At 40.9% G+C, this 22,657-nt stretch overlaps 2 protein-coding genes across 3 annotated transcripts; both read left to right on the forward strand.

Moving 5' to 3' along the window:
- Window positions 1-645: 645 nt before the first annotated feature.
- smarcd3a (SWI/SNF related, matrix associated, actin dependent regulator of chromatin, subfamily d, member 3a) lies at window positions 646-12,910 on the forward strand. Of its 2 annotated transcripts, XM_047028421.1 has the most exons (14): window positions 646-990; window positions 3,465-3,655; window positions 4,570-4,659; window positions 6,176-6,218; window positions 6,841-6,963; window positions 7,386-7,508; window positions 7,995-8,090; window positions 8,344-8,445; window positions 8,850-9,011; window positions 9,542-9,639; window positions 10,126-10,261; window positions 10,538-10,660; window positions 11,242-11,343; window positions 11,837-12,910. In XM_047028421.1, exons 1-14 carry the CDS (start codon window positions 919-921, stop codon window positions 11,888-11,890), a joined length of 1,515 nt encoding a protein of 504 aa, XP_046884377.1. In that variant the 5' UTR covers window positions 646-918; the 3' UTR covers window positions 11,891-12,910. The 2 variants fall into 2 exon arrangements, with proteins under 2 accessions (XP_046884377.1, XP_046884378.1); XM_047028422.1 differs by lacking the exon at window positions 4,570-4,659.
- Window positions 12,911-14,788: 1,878 nt separating this feature from the next.
- On the forward strand, window positions 14,789-22,129 carry abcf2a (ATP-binding cassette, sub-family F (GCN20), member 2a). The gene is made up of 15 exons (XM_047028388.1): window positions 14,789-14,885; window positions 16,107-16,294; window positions 16,591-16,803; window positions 17,323-17,505; window positions 17,965-18,136; window positions 18,483-18,578; window positions 18,955-19,057; window positions 19,248-19,343; window positions 19,523-19,642; window positions 20,029-20,118; window positions 20,241-20,351; window positions 20,595-20,657; window positions 21,027-21,155; window positions 21,307-21,510; window positions 21,907-22,129. The coding sequence occupies exons 2-15, from the start codon at window positions 16,153-16,155 to the stop codon at window positions 22,021-22,023; spliced, it is 1,839 nt and encodes a 612-aa protein (XP_046884344.1). The 5' UTR covers window positions 14,789-14,885; window positions 16,107-16,152; the 3' UTR covers window positions 22,024-22,129.
- Window positions 22,130-22,657: the final 528 nt, after the last annotated feature.

The raw sequence follows: 22,657 nt of genomic DNA on the forward strand, positions 1-22,657 counted from the left end.
CAAATAACCACAACCATGTGGTTACTGCCCTCTCTAATTGAATCCCTCACGCAGAAAGGCTTGTTGTATTAATAAAGTATGTTCAAGGTTCATGGTGAATGTGCCAAATAAACATAGATAGAGCTGTAAGTGTTTAAAGTGTGTGGATGTTTGAGGTGTTAAAGAGACTGGGTGTTTCTCATTGTTTTCCGTTTTGTTTGCCCAATGTGGCTTGGACAATGAGCGATCACTTTTTAGGTGTGGGCCTCATGCTGTATTTCTTTATATCTCTTTATGTCTGTCATAAGAACCACCAGGTTCCCTGCTAGCTGTACAATAGCTAGGATGCTAGTGAATTTATTGAGTACATTTGTTTGAAATAATGTTGTTTTTAAATTATATTATTATAGATGTTCAATGCTAGCCACAGTAGTTCATCTTCATTGTTCCTTTAAGATACATTTATATTTGTATACATTTTGTATATTAATTAGGTTTTTGGTCTGTCATTCACACATGCATATTAATGAGTGCGTAAGGGAGCAATAGAGTCTATGTATTTTATGTTTGCTCTCCCGTGGGGGGTTGTGCTAGTTGGCCCACAGGAACCCCCTTCAGTCCCCCCGCCCCCCTTCCCTCTGCTTCGCTCCCTTCCCCTCTCCGCTACTCCAGGCTTAGAAGACAGCTCCACTACACACCAGCACCAAAGTGTGTGTGGTGTATAGAGAGAGAGAGGTGGATTCGACAAGGCTACACGTATAAAAAGGCAGGGAGAGAGTGCATGTGTAGGAGATGGGAAAGGAAGGTTAGATAAAGAGGCTGTGACAGAGTAGTGGTGAAGGAAGAAGAGGGTGTGTGAGAGGAGGTTGAGAGGAGGAACGGAGAGGGGGAGACAAAAGAGAGAAAAGGAAAGGGGGGAAGGGGGATTTAGAGACAGCTATGGAGGAGAGCATTGGAGGGGCTCGGAAAGCCACCAAGAGCAAACTGTTTGAGTTCCTCGTCCATGGAGTGGTGAGTGTGTGTGTGTATTTGCATGTGTGTGGCCGTGTGTGCGTGTGCATTGCCAAAGCAGTGTGTGTGTGTTAATGCATGGTATTAAATTGCACGGAGCTACAGCGTGTGTGTATCAGGCAGGAAAAGGGGAGCCATATAAAGGGTACATCTGAGCCCCTGAATCTTGCATTACTCCTTTTCTTTATTTATAAAAGAAGGGAAGAGATAGGAGAGTGGGGAAGAGAGAAAATGAAGAGGAACCTGAGGAAAGCAGGAAGAATAAATATTGTATTCCAGAAGGGCTGAACAGAGCAGACTTAAGAACATAAGTGTCCAAACACCATGTGGAAGGCTTTGGCTAATAGATTTGATCACTGAGCTACAGACTTAGCTTAGCATCATGTTCAAATGAGTACTAAAGGGACCATAGATACTATTAACTCTTATGAGGCAAACCTAAATGGCTGTCCATGGCCAACGTAAAAAAACTTGTTTTGGAATATCATGACATTTTTGCAGATTCTGTGTCAAGGCTAGGTCAATCAAGAAAACGCTGTGAATGTTGTTTTTCTAGTCCCCCACCTATTAAACAGTTGTATGTAATGTTCATGGGACTACAGTCAGTATGCGTTTTGTATGATTCTCAGTCCAGGTCATAGGCTACAGTCCCAGCTTCTGTTTACTAACACAAGAGTTTAAGCATTGTTATTACACTATCAAAAACTGACAGTTATGTGTGATATACAAGTGTATATTATTAAGTGTATAATGACTTTAAAGCTCGGTAAAAGCCCATTATGTAGCATGCTTGTTGTAACATGCAAGGCTTTTATGTTACATTCAATCAAACTGTCAGTATTTACTGTATGTCTAGAGCTCTTTTAAAATGTTATTTACATTATATTACTACAGCATGTGGTAGGGCTGCATAAATATTATTGGGGCTACTACTGATCTATCTACTCTATCTCTAACTAACTCTATCTCTATCTACTGATTGTGTGTTTGTTGTATGAAGACTGATGACATCCTGTACTACAGTATGTAGAGTGTGTAGAGAAGAAAGACAGTATTTTACCTTTAAGTAAATGATTTCAAGGTAGAACGGATGAGATACTGTCCTATATTGTTGTCTATTGTATCTACTGGACACTTGTAGAATATTATATTGTATATATACAATGTTTTGTCTGCTGATGTATGGTATACAGTGCAATCTGCATTCTACTCAGGTGTTGAGGCTTTGTGAAGGCCATACCATGAAAACTTAGAGCAAAGGAGATTCTCAGAATTGCCTAAAGTCCATATTAGGTAAATAGCGATTACCAATATTGTTGGAAAGTGATGTCTGCTCTAGTTGGCAGGCCTGGTAATCAGCTGCAATATTCTGTCTACAGTTAAATTCCGCTTCACGGTTGTCACCTTTCATACAAAAGTCACATTTAACACATTAGACTGCTTTCATTTTGACATCACTGCAGTGTGAATGGAGAGAAGCATTTCAACATGGTAATCCTGCCAATTCTTACTGATCCCTTGTTTACGGTTCTTGTTGTGTGACAGTCGTATCCCTGGTAACAAGTTATTTCAATCTTTTGTCCACACAAGTTCCGACATTATGCACTGTTGAGTGCAGACATACCCAAACATGCCTTATTGCATCCTATAAATGGCTGATGTTGCATTGGTGTTCAGAAGCCAAGTCGTGTCTGACACGGGTGTAATATCACCTCTTCATCTCTTGTCATCTCTAGTGGTTAGTAAACCATGACACATTTAGACCCACAGCTTCTTGTTTTGCCTGGGTTATAAAGAGGGGTGTGCCATATCTGAGGACATTCTTATTAAAACACATGTTTTTGTTGTTCGTATTTGAAGCACATTGAACCAAATTCTGAGCCTACATCTCTACTTCCGAAGGATCGTGGACAGTCATAATCTTGTAGTAAATGTTATACAGAAAATGTTACACAGAAAATGTATACAGTATTACATTTTATAATGGGCCCCAATTCTGCATGCTTGATTCTTTTAAAGCATGCAAAGGATCACTTTAATGGTCTGGCTCAAAGTGTACTACCCAGTGTGTGAATGTGTGTGTGCACTGCAGCTGTCAAATGCTGTACAGACAGGCACAGGTGTCTGAGCGGGCCGTGTATCTAGAGATTGCCCAACTTAAAGTATAAGCCTGGCAAACCTTGAGCAAAAATACTGTATACATGTGTTTGCTTCATCCATTTGATAAAGGCCATTTTTTGTATGTGTCAAATTTACTCCATGAATGCCGATGGCTGTTGTGTGTTTAGTTTTTGGGCATGCATGTACTCTGTATATGTGTATAAATCTGTGTTTGGATTGAACCAAAGGTGATTAAATTGAAGTGAATGAAACGGAACTGTATGGCCCTCAATTGTCTTCAAAGATGCAAAATAAATTGCCTCTATTCTATCTGACCACTGACAGACACATTCTCATCTCTCTGCCATGTACAGCGCCCAGGAATCCCATCGGGGCCACGGATGCCTCATCAGGGGACAGCCTTATGCCCCCCAGGACCTCCTTATGGTGGGGCCCCATTGATACGTCCAGGGATGCCCACCCCCACTATGGAGCCCATAAGGAAGCGGCCCCCAAACTCCCAACAGGTTCAACAGCAGCAAGCAGTCCAAAGCAGATCCAGGAAGTACGTTTCCCAAGCATAATATATATATACAGTATATTGTCCAGTAAGAAATGGCTGAATGTAGTGTGTGTATGTGTGTGTGTTGCCGTCTTCTCCTTAAATGAGTGTAGAATACATTTGCAGCTTGGCTTTGGTTGAAATTACAGGAATCCCTCACTATCATAGAAACACCTTTTAATAGGCTTGGGACTCTATACTCTATTGGCCTCCAGTGGTCCACAGTCACCATTGCTAACTAATGCACTTAGTATAGGTACTAAATGTAATAATAAGTACATAATTGTGGAACTTATATTTTCTCACCAACTACAAAATGTTTTTATTTATTTACGTGACCTGTGTGTGAGTCTTACACAGATACACCGATATAACTGTAAAAGATACGGAAACTAAACTGAATCAAACCAAAAAACAGTTTGGCTCCTTGGATAGGTGCTTAGATTCTTTCTGAAATAGCCTCCAGTGATCAAGGATTTTAGGTCCAGCGTGTCCAAACACCACAAGGACTGTGGTTGTAGAGCAGACATCATGGTGATCTAATGTGGTCGTTTTTCTGGTTGTTTTCGATCCTAGCAGTGTAATAAACGGGGGTCTGAGGGCTGTTGAGATAAAATTAGCTTAAATGAACTTAAATTAATGTTCATTCAATTAACATGCTAATGTTGTGCCCTTTTAACTCAATGTAAACTTCAGCCTCTGTGCTTGTAGAGAAAACAGTGGTGGGTTGTGTCCCTTGTCATAAATCACACTTAATCTTAAATAGGTTGACATCATTAACAAAACAGAGCAGTAGTCACACTCTACACACAAATAAACACAAACACACCAAGTGGCACACAGAACACCATACAAACAAACACACGCACACATCTTCTGTCACATTGCCATCTAATATAGAAACAATCAACCCATAGGAAGCCAATGGGAATTCCTGGAGCCAATGACATTGCTGCGAGGCAGATGGATATCAGAGAGGTCCAATCAGATTCCTCACTTGGATCCAAGTAGGCAGTCTCTTTTGATGCATGTTGGTTTTTGACGGCTTGCATTGAGTCACTATTTAGCCCAACCCAACATAAAATTAAGTACCATATTCTCCCCTAATCTATTGGATATTTATGTTCGTGGCATGTATGTTTCCAATAAAGTTTTTTCAGTGATGCTACTTGTGAATACATATATATAATATATAATATGATAGGTGCAAGTTGAAATCAATGATCCTTCAGATGCATGTCAAACCCTGCAGAGCATGATTGTCCTTGTGCTGGATAGGGATGGAATCTGCACACGCTCGGTCTGGGTTTACGCCTTTGACCAATCACCTCTCAGACACGAAAGAGGTGGCACATGAAAGGATGCTTGCAAAACTGTCATTAGCATGACATGACAGGCACATGATCATACTTCCGGCGCGCCTACGCGATGGCTGCGTCGACAAGAGCTCCGTTTTAGTTTTTTTTTTTTTTTTTTTTTTGTGTATTAGGGTTAGTATAGCGTACTATTTATTGTTATCTGTAATTTAGGAAGTTTTAGTGTTAGGGTTAGTATAGTCGTTTATTTATTGCTATCTGTATATTTAGGAAGTTCACTTATCTAAGCTCAGCATAGATGTAAATTTGTTCTGTGTACTTATATGTTATGTTATGCCAAGTGCTTGCGTTGTCTTGTCTTAAGAATTTCAGTGCCCAGTCTAACCTTGTGTTGCTCTGTGCACCTGACAAATAAAAGACTTGAACTTGACTTGACTTGAACATGTTTTTAGCATGAGCACAATTGTCCTCATACAGGATGTTGCGAGTTTATGGCAAGTGTTCTGTTGTCTTGTTTTTTGCTGACTACAACCTGATTTGTCAGTCTCTGTTATCTTCAAGTATGTGACTTTGTATGCCAAGTTTATGTCGACGCCAATCCTCCCTAATGCAGATGTATTCTGCAGTCCAAAAAGTCAAGGCCACAATTCACAGTGTTCAGTTTCTCATATATCCTTAAACATCCACTGTCCGTCTCCAGTTAGAACTTGTTTTTCCGCACTGATATCATCTCTTGAGACAGAACCCTTCCTCCTGGGTCCCCCAGAGCGGTGTGACCTGTGGTGGTCACAGAGGACCATGGGAAAGTTGATTGTTGAGGGCAGATGAAGCCATTTCCTGTTCCAGCTGGATTTTGATGTATCGATACACTCACAGCACATTCACATATACGTGCATGCAGAAAGGAGAGTGAATTGGCTTTATTTCAGTCCCTCCTGGTGTTGCAGCTACACTCACAGATACACACACAACCTCACCCCTCAGACTGGAACAGCTCCATTTCCTTCCCTTGGTTCCCCTCAAAATTAATCTATATCCTTACAAACACATACACACAAATACAGTACAGCTGGGAACAACAGTTGGGCCTTCATTAAGTTGATGGCCCATGAACTGGACTACAGTCACCATAGAAACATGTTATATTTATATATCCTCTCTCTCTCTTTCTGTCTCCATCTCTCTCTCTCTTCAACCCGCTTCTCAGTGCCAAGAAAAGGAAAATGGCTGATAAGATTCTTCCACAGAGGGTAAGTGGTTTTTATTTGTCTACATATTTTGTGTATTTGTGTACCAGTTCAGTAAGGGAGCTTATTGTGGGGTCTAGAGGATTGTAGGGGGAGGAGTGTGCTGACGATTTGAGAGTAAAGAGCAGATTTTATGCGTTTAATGTTACAATGGGTGGTATCTTGGCACTGGAACTATTTATCCGAAAGAGGTAAATGCAAAGAAGTCTTGAAATCAGGCTCACAACACCCACTTTAAGGTCCCATAAGACCAAAGGCAAGAAGCTAGTTTTTCTCACATAATTTCCAGTTCCATATCGTTTCCCTATTAATTGTGCACAATTTATGGGTTGGAGAAATCCCACCACCTCTAACATACATTGGAATATATGTTAATAAGGGAAACTACCAGCCATTTATCAATTACATTGGTCATCAGAATTGATTACAAAGTCTGTCTCAGTGTGTTCAGAATTCCTCTACCACAAGCAGATATGTGTCCATTGGCCTTGAAATGAACTTCTGTATACTTTTGGTGAACTTTGGGGGGGGGGAATTCCTCTAGATGTTTGTCATAGATGGGTTTCACAATAGTGCATACAATTAAATGTTCACCTTCAAACCCACTCAAATCACTTGTATTTAGATCCGTGAGCTGGTCCCAGAATCACAGGCCTACATGGACTTACTGGCATTTGAGAGGAAACTGGACCAAACCATTATGAGAAAGAGGGTTGACATCCAGGAAGCAATTAAAAGACCAATGAAGGTACTGATGTCAATACCAATGTTGGATCATTCCAGGAAAGTCAAAAGGGTAAAAAAGCATGTAACCCTAACTGCAGTACTGTAAGCTAGGCTACTCTCAATAGAGCAATTGTGCTATCAATTACAATTAAAACCAAGCAGATAGATTATTACATTTGAACTTTATATCAAATGTGTTACAGTTATGTATGTAACATTATGAGCCTATTTGTAAACCTTTATCATGGTTGTTGCTGAGCTGAGAATAAGGAAAATAACACAAAGTTGTTCATGTAAGATGTTAATCATACAACAAGCATTTAGTTTAGCAATGTAAATGCTCTGCAGTGTATTTGCTTCTTGCGGCACAGCAAAGGGAAAGTGTTACTATTAAGATACAATTAAATAACGTACAAAAACTGATTCATATATCCATATTAACAGCAAAAAAGAAAGTTGAGATTGTATATATCCAACACATTCAACCCTGCCAAGCCAGAACCAGATGATTCAGATGGCAGCATTGCATCCTGGGAGCTGAGGGTCGAGGGCAAACTCCTAGAAGATGTGAGTTTCTTGTTTCTGCAGACCTTCAGGTTTGCTGAGTACTGTTACTGTTTTTATGTCTTTGTCTGTATATATATTTACTATACTGTGAATATTTCCAACACTTTGAAGAAACTGAATTGGAATATGTAGTGTGGATATCAAGATACATAGTTGTATATTTTTGCCTATGCCTTTTAGAGCCCTGTGTGCTTGTCCCTCAGCATCATACAATGACCCCCTAAAATGCCTTTTATAGCCCATTCAACTAATGCGAGACAGACATTAATACAACACTACAGGTGACCCCAAGATGAACGTGCAACTTTTGTATTTTGCAGACTGGCTTGTGTACTTTCTTTGCATATTTAATTACCCATTTCCTTGTTAATTACTGAATCATTTACAATTGTTTTAATGATTAGAAATAATGATCAGATAATTGTGGCTTCCAAACACCTGCTGAAATATTTGTAGCTTTTTCCTTTATGTCCTCTTACACTCAAGCCAGGAAAGCTGAAGAGGAAATTCTCGTCATTCTTCAAAAGCCTGGTGATAGAGTTGGACAAGGACCTGTATGGTCCCGACAACCACCTTGTGGAGGTAAGGATACACCCACGCACACACATACTTTCAAAACCAAACATTTGCTAAACATGCATACCTGTGTTGTGTGAGTTTCAAGATTTACTTTGTTTATAGGAACTTAGATTCTATGAAACCATGAATTCCAAACAAAGGTGTGATTAACAGTATCCCAGCCGTAACATTGTTGTGTCCAGTTTGTCAGAAATGGTATGCCTCACCCCAACCAATGTGAAGGGGAGAGTTAGATGTGTATTTCATTTCCTTCCAGTGGCATAGGACCCCCACCACGCAGGAGACTGATGGATTCCAGGTGAAGAGACCAGGGGATGTTAGTGTGCGCTGCACCCTGCTTCTCATGCTGGACTACCAGGTTGGAAAGTGGAGGGAAATAGCAATCCAATGTTCTAGAATAGCACAGACCAATTCAATCTAGTATCAGAAAGGCACATTCCTATGATACTTTATTTGGATAATCCATATGTCTATGTTCTACAGAAGTTCAATTCAAAATCAAAATGTATGAATATAAATATATTATTTACTAGCAACCATGGCTCCTACCCCCTAAACATATCTGTGTGAATATCAACTGAGTACATTTACAGACAATCTATAGGGGACTGTAGGGGATGTTGATACTAAATACCAAACTGGCAAAACCAGTCAATTACATGTGCCTGTCCAGTCAATATACACCATAGTTGGTCATGATTGCTAAATTGACCCTATTTCCAGCCATCCCCTATTTCTGACGTCCCCTCTTCTCCCCTTCAGCCCCCTCAGTTCAAGCTGGACCCACGGCTGGCCCGTCTGCTGGGTATTCACACCCAGACCCGCTCCTGTATCATCCAGGCTCTCTGGCAGTATATCAAGACCAATAAACTACAGGACTCCCACGAGAAAGAGTACATTAACTGTGACAAGTACCTCCAACAGGTACTCCCCAAAATGTTGTGTTATAATGACAGTTTTTAATTTAGTTTGTTAGCCTACGTATTGCTATTTGTATTTCTCGGCATAGGTATGTGTGCACTTAAGTATAAATATTGTATATTGTTACATGTAGAATGTGTCTTTGTGTGTTTGCTTGTATTATACAGTACAGTACGTTTTGATTGTACAGTCGTGGCCATAAGTTTTGGCAATGACAAATGTTGTGTTTAGCAAAGTTTGCTGGTTCAGTATTTGACAAAAATGTTTTCACGTTTCTATAGAATACTGGAATACAATAAGACACATTTCATATTTTTAAAGCTTTTTTGGGGCAAAGATTCTCAATATATGCAAATAGTCCCCTCTTTTACAGCAGTCAATTTGCTCTTAAAATCCTATCAGAAATCAGTGATTTCACCTGGCTAAAACTAGTTGATACTTTCCCCTGTGCTGATGATATGACTTACTGAAATTATGTTAGCAGGCTGTATTTGTGGATGCACACCCCTTATGAGACATTCTCTCTGCCATAGATCTTTGACTGTCAACGTCTAAAGTTTTCTGAGATTCCTCAGCGTCTGACTAACATGCTGCTTCCTCCAGACCCTATTGTCATCAACCATGTAATCAGGTACAATGTTTCCTTAATAAGCCCTCAGTCATTAGTTTAAGTTACGTTCAGGGCACACATGCAAAAAGAGGCTCCTGAGTATCTTTTAGACAATTTAAAATACTTCTGTGAAAGTATATCTCCACAGATCCATAGTTTATAATAATGTACAAATAAATAAAGATTACTTGGTACAGCTATGAGGCTCAAGTAAATCTGTTTTACTGCATTAAAGCTTCAATTTAGAAAAGGTTAGTAGAGCCTAATTAGCTGTTTGTTCTTCCGGGACATTGGGCGGTGAATACTTATTTCTTGTATGTTTTGTTTCTTAGACAGGTTGAATGAGAGAAGGAAACTGAAAAAAATTGGGGATTACAGCACAGAAAGCAGGAGCTGAAGGCAGGGGTGACAACCATTGAGGGGAGGGCTTATGAATGGCACGCAGGGAGTGTTTAACACTACAGCTCCACTTCCACATCTCACAAACAAAGGTCTGTGTTTTATCAGTGTTGACCCTAATGACCAGAAGAAGACTGCGTGCTATGACATAGATGTTGAGGTGGAGGACCCCTTAAAGAGTCAGATGAGTGGCTTCCTGCTCTCTACAGCCAATCAGCAGGAGATTGCATCACTAGACAATAAGGTTAGCTAATCCAAATTGTCATATTTGTTTGGTGGAGACATAAAAGATTAAAAGGCATAAAAAAGTCAAAAAGTAAAATATTTTCCATACTGTAATACTGTACCAAAAAAATAAGTCGACTACTGCATTTTCTTCAGGGATTTTGTATCAAGGATTTGAATATTAATGACTATATTAGAAATGAGTATTTTAGCCATATTTTATGACCAGGCCATTTGTCAGAGCCCCCCAAAAAAGCAGCCTTCCACATGTCTGGTATTCATATTTTTTCCTCAGATCCATGAAACCATCGAGTCCATTAACCAGCTGAAGATCCAGAGGGACTTCATGCTCAGCTTCTCCAAAGATCCAAAAGGCTACATCCAGGACTGGCTCTGCTCCCAGAACAGAGACCTGAAGGTGAATACATCTGGTACCATAGCTGTGTACCACTTTGCTGAACCTCACTTAAGAATACAGGGCAACACTTAAGGTTACCAATACATTCCAATGAATAACATTATTAAGAGTCAAGATTTAACTAGGTAGATCTTCCTAGTATAGATTACTGGTTTAGCTTTTACTGCCATTCAACAATAGGGACACAGGGTATATGGAAGAAAGATTAAGTATACAAATTCAAATAGGACGATCACCAGTGTACTCAGCAGCTGCAGCAGGGCAAATATGAAGCCTGTTTTGAACAATATTTACACAAACACAACTTTTCATGATCATTTCGGAGTCTTCCTTGGTTCACCTTCCTCTTCAGCTGTTGAGACCACTCCTCAAGTGGTGTGCGATAGAAGGTGTGATTGTAATTTTACATGACAATACTTTTGGTGTAAAGGAACGACTGTCCCAGACGACAGTCTGAGTGACCGGGGACAAAAGGGTTGGATAATTCAGGTCTCTGCTAATACAGTCGTACAGCACACAAAACAAGCTCAACTAGATCCATGCAAATGTTTGACTACTGTTACTATTGTCTCTGGAATCAGTTGATGACCGATGTGATGGGGAACCCTGAGGAGGAGAGAAGGGCAGAATTCTATGAACAACCCTGGTCTCAAGAGGCTGTCAGCCGATACTTTTACTGCAAGGTAAGTTCACAGTTATGTAAGTTTCGGGAAATTGGTGGGTTAATTAAAACTACGGTAGGTAAAATGGGTTACCTAAAGTAGCCTTGGAGAAGACAACAAAATTGTCCTTGGTACTTTCAGTCTACAACATTATAAGCTTACGCTCCTTCATGAAAGACCTCAAAGCTTTTAAGGAGTCAGTGCTGAGGACACTCATGACCTTCTGCTTGTAAGGATGTTTTGGATTTACAGTGTTTTCGTATTTAATGTGAGCACCTGGCAACTGCAGTCTCTAATGTGGGCCATTCCAGAAGGAATTTGAATAATAATGGTGTCTATGGAGCATCATTGCTCATTCTGGCTTCTGCTAAATGTGCAAGTGATTTGTATGCCTAATTGAGGCCTTGCCTTTAATGGTGGCCTTTGCCCTGTTTATACTGTGCCATGGTATGGAAAGTATACTGCATAGCTTAGGTCATCCCTATCTTTCTCAGTTAAATTTTTTGTCCTACAGATTCAACAACGCAGACAAGAGCTGGATCAGGCCTTATCTGTACGTAACACCTAAAGCTGTCCCAGGGGAAGCAGTGATGTAAGACCCATAGGCAGGCACTGACTACACTTCAACTTCTAATACAGTCTCTCTGAGAGGACAGCATGTCCTGGCCTCGGGAGGGTCATTGTAAGTGACTCAGTAAATATTTATGCTGCAACATCCATCCAGCTATAAAACCCCTGTATTCATAGCCTAGTCCACTTCCATGTCCAACCAATACTCAACCACATAAAAAAAATCTTATTTCAGTAGGACCTATACATAGTTTTCAAGCAATAGAAGGCGATTATTCCATGGATCTCCAATAATGGGGACATTTATTTACTAAGGGGGAAAAATACACATATTTCCACAATAAACTATGGAAGAATGTCTTGAAAATGAATGCCTGATAGAATGACAAAATAGGACATTGTTATGTCTAATTAAGTGGAGAATGTCAGTATTTGTATTGGCCATCTCCAGTCATCCCCACTGAAGTGCTTCCTTGACCTTGTGCTTGTTTGTTATACTCCATCCAAACAGTCAATATAATACTGAATGTATTTTTCCATTTATGATCAACATTTGTTTAGTATTAATTAATGTCTCAAGACCGATAATCTATCCCTTGATGCTGTTTTATATTGAAATTGTACCGTATTTACTGTTTTATACAATGTATCCCCCAGAACAGGTTTGCTGTAACATGTGCTGTATAGCAAAAGCTTTATACATTATTTGTATATACTGTTGCGTATATTTAAGATGGCGTCTTGTATAGCAAGGGTGTAGTCACTCTGAAATTCCAAAGATACTGAGCTCATATGTTTAAATAGAAGGGGAACTCACATATAATAGATTATGCCCAAATTGTGATGCCAAATTATTGATACTACATCAAATGCAACAAGGATAAAACTAGACAAAGAAGAACTAGTAAATACTGCATGTTGCAGAAATAATTGAAGTTGTTGATGGGGAGTCAGGTGGCTGAGCGGTTAGGGAATTGGAATCCTAAGGTTGCTGGTTCGATTCCTGGCCTTGTCAAATGACGTAGTGTCTTGGGCAAGGCACTTCACCCTACTTGCCTCAGGGGGAATGTCCCTGTACTTACTGAAAGTCGCTCTGGAAGAGAGCGTCTGCTAAACGACTTACTGAAATGAAGTTGTAGAAGTGTGTACTGTACAGTACACAGTAGGCTGTGTTACATGACGTTTTGAGCATCATAAAATAAAGTGTTACATTATCCTCAAGACAAGAATAAGCAGAAGATGCTTGGTTCTCTAGCCAATGACACTGCTAGAATCTATCGTATATCTTGGACCAGAGTCTAGGAGAAGGGAAAAAGGTGATGATTCACAAGGTTTCATGACGAACTGTTTAAATTGTATATAGTGTTATTTGATTAATAACTACATGACCATTACTGAGAATGAAATACCTCGTGAAATGTTGCATACACATATTTGCTGAGTTAAGGTACAACAGATTTGTGTGGGAAGTTGAACTGTTTCCATGGTTTAGAATGCACTGTCTTGATTTAGTATGCACTGACTCCTCTAGTTTCATAGTAACTTATTAATGGAGTACTTATTTTAAAATGAAATGGTATGTAGATCTGTTTTTATTTTGTGTAGGCATTGACATTGGCACATGGAAGTGACCTTTACTCTGAATACAAACTGATAATGAAAATATATTTGAGTCAAAGCAAAATGTGAAATCTAGATCTATTGAATGAAAATGTAGATCTATTGACTTACCATAGTGGAAATTGGAAAGGTAAAACATATTTTGGTTAACAATTTATTATAAAACATTGTCTGATATCCTTCCATGGACTCTCAACTAGATGCTGATAATTGTTCACTAAACCAAATCAACCTTACTGATGATTTTCAAGTAATAAAATACATCTCACCAAGTGTTCTTGATTTTTTGAGTGAGGTAGAAAGGTTGCTTGTTGTGAATGGAGAGGTGTTCAAGTAATTGACAACCTTATTGTATTTCTTTTACTATGCATGTTGTGTATTTATCCACATGTTGTGTCCCAGAAAGGACTTTGGTCCATAAAAAAGAAATGGCAACTATTTGTTCTGTGTTATGCTTCATCTGTTCAAATTCTTGTCACAATTTCTTCCCAAATGCTAATGCTCCAAGAAATGTATTGTGTATTTTCCTATATGCTGATTAAAAAAATGCATGTTTCAGGTCTGATAGCTACAGGTAGGAGGGGCATCTGATCACTCAGTTAAGGACTGAGGTAGGATCAGGCCATCACTGAAAGTGCTCCGCTGCCTGACTAGGTTTTCATGGAGAGGTCATTTACAATATGTCATAGGCCTAAGCAATTATATATTTATATTCAAATGTTCGTTATCTATTGCTTTTTTTTATAACTCCTGCCGGTTTTAAAGAAGTTTCTCCAAACCACATCTCCAGCTTGGACTTCCCCACACAACCTGTGATGGCTTTGATTAGGGTCTTGGCAGTATGTCCACACAGCTTTTCCAGTGTGTTGAGAAGGCTTAAGTTTTTGCTTTCCACACTTTTCAATTCTAAAGCCTTTGTCTTTTGAAGTTCAAAGGTCAGCATGGGTGTGCGAGGGGTATCTATACCGCCATGGATACATGGGATACCTCCACTCTTACCCTGATGAGTGAATCCCAGAGCCTTCTTTAATTCACAATGATTAATTCACATTTATGAAAATTGAGTATTTACAGCTTTCACAAATACAAAGGGATGATTTAAAGTGTTTACACTATTACAGAAGCGCCCCTTCTGTTCGATTTATAAAAGGCTTTTTTTGTTGTTTCAGAGCATTTACATCGGAATCGGATGACGTGTTTTTGACGTATACCCTATTACCCAACCCAAAAAACTGAGAGGGGTGGAGTCAGTAGAACAACTCGGGCTCTCATTGGTCAGTGAGCCGGTATCGGGGACACGCGAGCACTAAACGAAGTCTTCAGCCTCCAGCAATCTAACATCGTTGGACCGCCGGCAAAGAGGAACAAGAGTGGTAAGAACAAGTCTTTTTTTCAGCGTGATCATACAAAACTATTTAGTATATCTAAACATCTAAACAACATTGATGACATTAATAGAATATAGCCTGGATAGTTTTAAACGTGTCCTGCGTAGGGGTGCAAGGTTAGTTAGCTAGCTAACATAGCTAGGCTAACGCTTTGGCTAGCTAACTAGCTTTTGAATAGACAAAGCAGTACAAGAAGGACCACGAGTAGGCTAGTTACTGTAGCTAAATGCTGTGGCTAGCTAAGAATTGTGAAAACCCGCGGACTGGTATTTTTTTTGTAGCTTACCAAAAAATCAAAATCTGAAAAAGCCGTTTTTATAAATTATTTTAGGGGGCAACTAGCCACAGGTAAGACATTTTGCTAGACGCGCTTACGCCAGCTGTCTTGGTTCATAACGTAGGCAGCCGAATAAGCTGGCTTGTTAGCAAGATTGGGGCCTTTGCTTTTTCCCATCAAAGGGCCCGGTGTCACTTGTAATAATGGAATTTCATTCCTTGTCAATGCTGGCCAGTTTATATGATAAACCACTACATGTTGCTGCAATACAGAAGGCTATTTATAAACGTCCTATATCAAATCTAATTAATTACAGTTTTCCCGGTGTACAGAAGGAACACGTGATGGTGGCCTACCGCCATATCGGGCCACCAAGCCGTGATGATGTAGCAGGCTAGCGCTGATGTAGAAGGTTTCTGTTCTGAAAAGCCGGTATTGTGCAATACTCCTGTCTAGCTAGATCCGTTGTTACTTCAACAATCAACAGAGCAACTTTTCAATACGACAAGAGGGTGACGGCTTTAGATTGATTTCCATTAATAGTTAGCCAAAATGTAGTCTAAGAATGCTTTGATATCATTACCACAATCCCAATGACAAGTGATTGATTTAAGTCATTACTTTAATCCTTTTGGACGCTCGTATATGCACACAGAACAATGTATTTCTAACTTGTAACTTGGCTGTCAGAGATAATAAACTGTAAAACGGCATATAACAATGATAAAAGTAAGATACTAGTCCTTTAGCATCTGTCAGTATTGGTATCTTTTTGTATTAGTGTCCATACCTTTTTGTATTGCTCAAATTCTCCCATGTGCTTCTGTATCTTAAGGGGCTGATGTAGAGACTCGCCGTGAAAAGTGTTGGCTACTCTAAACTGGCCCCCATTCTAATCCTGAGGTCACTGTTCCCATTGCTTTTGTCAGCTCGCTGTCTTCAGGTCTCAATATCTGCCTGACATCTGTAGCAGCCATGCCATCTGACTTGGCCAAGAAGAAGGCGGCAAAGAAGAAGGAAGCTGCTAAATCCCGCCAGAGGACCAAGAAGACCGAAGATGAAGAGGGCGAGAGACCTGAAAATGGGCTGGAGAACGGAGATGGCGATGATATGAACGGTAGGCCTAAGTGTGGACAACAGTTTGTAGGGTTTTAGTTCCAGGTGGCCAGAACAAGCAACCAAAGAACTAGTTATACACAAAGTCAAGGCATGTGTTGCTGGTCAGTGTTTCATGGTCTTTTAGAAGATGTTTCATTCCATATTTTAGGCTTGAACTTGACTCTCACTAAACATTCAAAACAACTTATGCCCCACATAGGCCAATACCACACATCCCTGTTATTCCATATAGGGGGTTTGCTTTCTATTACAATTTATTCGGTGGCATGTCTTTTGTAAACCTTGCTGCAATAGATATGGATAGCATGGCCAAGGAGCTGGCTGAGCTTGAACTGAAGAAGTCAGAGGCACGGGCCGTGACTGGAGTCCTGGCGTCCCACCCCAACAGCACTGATGTGCAAATAGCAAGCCTGTCCCTGACCTTCCACGGCCAGGAGCTTCTCACTGACACCACCCTGGAGCTCAACTCTGGTCGACGCTACGGTCTTATCGGCCTCAACGGCACAGGTAAAAACACTAGGTTCCATTGGGGGGGATATCAAATGTATCTAAATATATATATATTTTTTTAAATTTAAATGAAAGTTGTAAATGACAAGGTAAAATGTGTCCTGTTAATTAAAAGGTGACACAGAAAACTTTACAATATGGGACCAGTTGTATTATTAAATAGTCTAAGTGTTCAGGTCGATTTTTTTATTTTGCCGTCTGTGCTCTGTTGGAGTGCTGCTTTGAGATGATGTGAACAAAAGGCCGAATTATAGTGCTCCTGTCAGGCAGTGTGTTCTGACTGCAGGGGTGCGTTGACAAAAACTAGACCGAAGCGTTTATCTGATCTAAGCGGCCAACTCTGGAGTTCTTTTTAATGCTCTGTGGGACACCCCTCCTGTTATTGGTCTTAATAGTACTAAAGCCATGTTTATGATCCAGTAAAGGACTTGGGTCTGCATAGTAGCTGGTCAGACAAGTCCCATTCCTTCACCATGGGTAACAAATAACGCAACCATTTTTGTTTCTTCCTTGCAGGCAAGTCAATGCTGCTGTCTGCCATTGCCCACAGAGAGGTGCCCATCCCAGAGCACATAGACATCTATCACCTGACCCGGGAGATGTCACCCAGCGAAAAGACAGCCCTGCAGTGTGTGATGGAGGTGGACCAGGAGAGGATTAAACTGGAGAAGGAGGCTGAGCGTCTGGCTGCAGAAGACTGTGAGTGTGATGTCATCGTCTGTCGTTAACCAGATTTACTTTTTAATGATAAAAAAAAAAAAAAGATGCATGATTAATAGTCGTAGCACAGTAGCTGGGTTAAAACAAAGAATCAATAAAATGCCAGGGGCCCCTTAAATTTTAGTGTATGATAAGTCATAGTAGCGTATAGTATTCCACGTTACCATGGGAACTGTGTTCACTGTGGCAGCTTCCCTTCCTAGGCGTGGTACACTAGCTCCCTTGTTCAGATAGGCACACCATGCCATAAACCTTTCATGGTGTCATGTCTGGACAAGGGAACAACAAACGTGAACCGGGGTCAAAAAGGGTAACAGGAAGTACACTTCTGTCGTATGATCTTTCTCCACCTCGTCACCTTTCATCCATCGTTGCCATATGCTGTCTCGTTTTTGTACCCATCCACTCAATGCGTTCCCTTCCCGCTGTGCACTTTAGCCGAGTGCGAGAAGCTGATGGAGCTGTACGAGCGCCTGGAGGAGCTGGATGCAGACAAGGCAGAGGTGCGGGCCTCCCGGATCCTCCACGGCCTGGGCTTCACTGGGCCCATGCAGCAGAAGAAGCTGAAGGACTTCAGCGGAGGCTGGCGGATGCGCGTCGCTCTGGCCAGGTTGGTGTGAGCTACCCTCGGAAACAAAGGGTCTCGCGAAAGAAACGGCTTGTCTGTACAGAACTGCCTGGAAATGATGTAACGAAAGGCCGAATGATAGCGCCAGTGCCGAGCAGTGTGTTCACAGTGCAAGGGCGCGGTGACAAAAATGGACCGAAGCGTTTTTCTGATCCTAGCAGTTTGGTCCAATTTTTTGGTATCCTTCTAGTTGCTGTAGCGAGAAGGGCTACTTAGGGTTTCTGTGAAGATTCAGTTCTTGACAGGAATCTACAGAGCATTGAGACTGGACCTGCTACCTGTTGTAAGACGGTACCATATACTAATGTTGGGTCGTCCTTGTCTGCAGAGCCTTGTTCCTGAAGCCGTTCATGTTGCTGTTGGATGAGCCCACTAACCACCTGGATCTGGATGCCTGCGTGTGGCTGGAGGAGGAGCTTAGTCAGTAAGTGTGAATGTATATCTAGACCGCCACTGATGGGATTCTGTTTCAAATCACATCAGGAATTGTTTCAAATTGTTCTTGTTTAGGTTCATGATTGGTTACTGCTGTGTACGGTGGCAAATTGCAAAAAACGTTGAACTCCTCTAATCGTTTCATGTATTTGTGGAGTCATGTTTGTAGTCTGTAAATGTCAAAGTTATTTTGTAGTTAACCATGCTGTATTTGTCCTATATGCTAAGTATCCAAATTATAATAAAAACGTTTCAAGTTCAGCTTTATATATTTGTACTGTCTTGACAACATCAACACTTATGGCCAGTGTTGTGAACTTCTTTGAAGCTTTTATGTGTACTAAACTTATGTTTGTACTCTACAGGTTCAAGCGCATTCTTGTCCTAATATCCCACTCCCAAGATTTCCTCAACGGTGTATGCACCAACATCATTCACCTGCACCAGCGCAAGCTGAAGTACTACACAGTAAGAGCAACTATTCAGCCTGCACAGTTAGATTGGTCTTTTTTAGATATTTGAATTTTCTCCGTTTAAACAATAGGAGTCCTCAACATGACCTGTGTGTGTGGTCTGTTTTACTTACGGAAACCACCAAGTTCTGCTAAACCTGAAAGGACATTGAGCTGTGTGAAGTAACTTTATGGCTTTGTTCCAGGGAAACTATGACCAGTACATAAAGACCAGGGAGGAGCTGGAGGAGAACCAGATGAAAAGGTTCAACTGGGAGCAGGACCAGATGGCACACATGAAGGTAATGGTGGACCTCTCGGAACCCATGAAAATGAGTAGTAACTGATATAATTGAAATCTTGTCAGCATTAATTTCTTTACTTTGTCAGTTAAAAGATATCAAAGCAACCATATAATGTGCTTGAGAAAACAACATTGTTTTGATAGCTTTTTTTTTTTTCTGCTGTTTTCCGCCCCCAGAACTACATAGCCCGGTTTGGTCACGGCTCAGCCAAGCTGGCCCGCCAAGCCCAGAGCAAAGAGAAAACCCTGCAAAAGATGGTGGCTTCGGGCCTGACTGAGAAAGTTGTAAATGACAAGGTAAGAATGGTGCTGTTAATTAAAAGGTGACACAGAAAACATTACAATATGGGACCAGTTGTATTATTAAATAGTCTAAGTGTTCAAGTATATTTTTTTTTATTGAGCCTTTTTTGCTCTGTTGGCATGCTGCTTTGAAATGATGTGAACAAAAGGCCGAATTATAGTGCCCCTGTCAGGCAGTGTGTTCTGAGTGCAGGGGTGCGTTGACAAAAACTAGACCGAAGCGTTTATCTGATCTAAGCGGCCAACTGAGTATACACAGAATACTTGTCTTTTTTTTTTTTACGTGGTTTTAATTAACAAAGATTACATTGAGGATGTTACACTTTCCAATTGTAAGCTCATTTAAAGGACAGTATTGTAACTCCCTTCCTTTTCCCTAGACACTGTCATTTGTTTTTCCTCCCTGTGGGAAGATCCCCCCTCCTGTCATCATGGTCCAGAACGTCAGCTTCACGTACTCTGATGACACTGTGAGTAAACCTTCAAGATCCCCTCCATTTGGAGTGTTTTTGTTAAGATTTGATGACAACTTTTTACGCCTTTTTATTTGCAAGTTTTTAATAGTCTTTTTTGCTTTTTATAAATGCTGTAGCCCCATATATACAAGAACCTTGAGTTTGGTATTGATCTGGACTCTCGAGTGGCCCTTGTGGGGCCCAATGGAGCCGGGAAATCCACTCTACTCAAACTGCTCACCGGAGAAGTAAGCAGTAGAGTTTTTATAATGCATATTTAATGTAATTTACAACTTGTTGGAACTTATTTCACAAAATAAATGTGACGGTCTCAGTTATTGACTCGTGTATGAACTGTTAATACCGTAAGTTCAAAATCAATGTAGAGTAATTCAGTTATGTTTTTAACGTGCTGATCTCTGACGTGTCTGGTTCGGAATCCTTATAACTTTTTTTCCCCCTCCCCTCCCCCTCTTGGTGTCTTTTCATAGCTCCTCCCCTCTGATGGGATGATTCGGAAAAACTCTCATGTGAAGATCGGCAGATATCACCAGGTATGTTCTGGTCAGGGTATCGGGATTTGCATATTCCAAATCTCACTTTGGTTCCATATTTCAGGGTCTGAATTTAGCTAACCATTTTCAAACATATTTACATGTAGTCATTTAGCAGACACTCTTATCCAGAGCGACTTACTGTAAGTGCCTTGCCCAGGGACACAACGTCATTTGGCATCGAACCGACAACTTTCTGATTAATGGCCCGACTCCCTAACCGCTTAGCCATCTGACCCCCATATCAGCACAGAATGTCATATGCAGTATGTACGAAGTGGTCACTCAAAAGGATCAGTTTTCCCAAATGGGTGATTTTACTTGTACTATGTACACGTGGTCTCATGTATTTCTGGATCCCCCACACAGCATCTCACAGAACAGCTGGAGCTGGACCTCTCCCCCCTCGATTACATGATGAAGTGTTATCCAATGATCAAGGAGAGGGAAGAAATGAGGAAAATCATTGGCCGCTATGGACTAACTGGGAAACAGCAGGTATGTTTGTCCCCTGGGGTTAGCTGAGCCTGGTGACACTGGAAAAAGAGTCCTTTAGTAGATTTGTTACTACCAACACGGTACCATCTTAGGTTTGAAGCATTAAAACATCACCTGCTTACAAATCCAACTGCCCACTCCCCACCACTAGGTGAGTCCCATCAGGAACTTGTCTGACGGTCAGAAATGTCGAGTGTGCTTCGCTTGGCTGGCGGGACAGAATGCCCACATGCTCTTCTTGGACGAGCCCACCAATCACTTGGACATAGAGACCATTGATGCCCTGGCCGATGCCATCAACGAATACGAGGGAGGCATGATGTTGGTCAGTCACGACTTCAGGCTCATCCAGCAGGTATAAATTACATGTCAAGATTTGAAGTGGTTAGCACACCTGTCCTTAATTGGTATTTCTTTAGTTTTAAACCCACGTAACGGGTCCTGGGGCTTTGACATTCTTTGTTTACAACCGCTTTGAAAGTATGGTGGTCTGGCAGGCATACCACTTACCAAGCCCCGCCCCTTTCCAAGTCCTCTGCTTGTTATGCATGTTATGGTAAAATCATTTCGATTGGTCTGTTTATGGCCTCGCTCTCTGGGGCTTGAACTTCCCCCTAGGCCCCCAGTCAGTTGATATTTTTACGTGTTTTGAATTTGGGTAGACTACTTGGAGGCCATGGTGCCTAACTTGTTTGGCAATCAGTGGATGCTTTGTCTTTTACGAAAATGTGATGCATCTTTGTTTTCCCAGGTGGCTCAGGAGATCTGGGTGTGTGAGAAACAGACCATCACGAAATGGACCCGGGGCATTTTGGCCTACAAAGACCACCTGAAAACCAAGATCGACAAACAGATGCATGATATTTAAACTGAAAAATAAAGATCTCCCCAGGTTCAAGACAACACTTTCTCCCAAACCTTGACATTTCTCGCCCATTCTCTCTTCACGCTGTATAGCCGCCCTCCCCCCCCCCCCCCCCCCCCCCCCCCCCCCCCCCCCCCCCCCCCCCCCTCAAAAGCATGCGATTACTGCATTTCAAGATGGCCATCCCGTTTAGGTCTTAAAGCCACCTCACTGGCTTTTGGACAAGTCCGTTATGTTTATTGTTGTGGTTACCTGTACATGTAACCATTAGTAGGCATATGGAATCTGGATTTCAAATGTATTTAATAAAGGATGTGGCTGCACTTATGGTTAATTTTTAAACATTGTTCATCATTTTCGGTAAGTTGAGATGGTAGGATATAAACTGCATATACAGTTGTTTCCTCTTACTCAAACATTGCTTTTTATTTTTGTTTATTTAACGCTGTACCTGCAATAATGGGATTGTCTGAAATAAAGGAGTACAAAGACTGGAGTTATACTATTAAAATCTGTATTTTCCAAATGTCAAACGGACAATCTTAAATATGGTGCATCTACAAAAACACAGTAATTTAGTACAGGCGCATACATAATTTGTAAATATTCAGTACACATGTAATGCATTTCCCCATCC

This window comes from Hypomesus transpacificus, chromosome 10, assembly GCF_021917145.1.
Source record: "Hypomesus transpacificus isolate Combined female chromosome 10, fHypTra1, whole genome shotgun sequence".
In the NCBI taxonomy this organism is placed as follows: Eukaryota; Metazoa; Chordata; class Actinopteri; order Osmeriformes; family Osmeridae; genus Hypomesus; species Hypomesus transpacificus.

Excerpts from the sequence above, each read along its gene's own strand:
- abcf2a (XM_047028388.1), top strand. The coding sequence starts at position 16,153 with ATGCCATCTGACTTGGCCAAGAAGAAGGCGGCAAAGAAGAAGGAAGCT. Across the intron at positions 16,804-17,322 it reads TATCGGCCTCAACGGCACAG|GCAAGTCAATGCTGCTGTCT; the intron begins GTAAAAACACTA and ends TCTTCCTTGCAG. Across the intron at positions 19,344-19,522 it reads ACCAGATGGCACACATGAAG|AACTACATAGCCCGGTTTGG; the intron begins GTAATGGTGGAC and ends TTCCGCCCCCAG.
- smarcd3a (XM_047028421.1), top strand. The coding sequence starts at position 919 with ATGGAGGAGAGCATTGGAGGGGCTCGGAAAGCCACCAAGAGCAAACTG. Across the intron at positions 4,660-6,175 it reads GATTCCTCACTTGGATCCAA|TGCCAAGAAAAGGAAAATGG; the intron begins GTAGGCAGTCTC and ends CCCGCTTCTCAG. Across the intron at positions 8,091-8,343 it reads CCGACAACCACCTTGTGGAG|TGGCATAGGACCCCCACCAC; the intron begins GTAAGGATACAC and ends ATTTCCTTCCAG.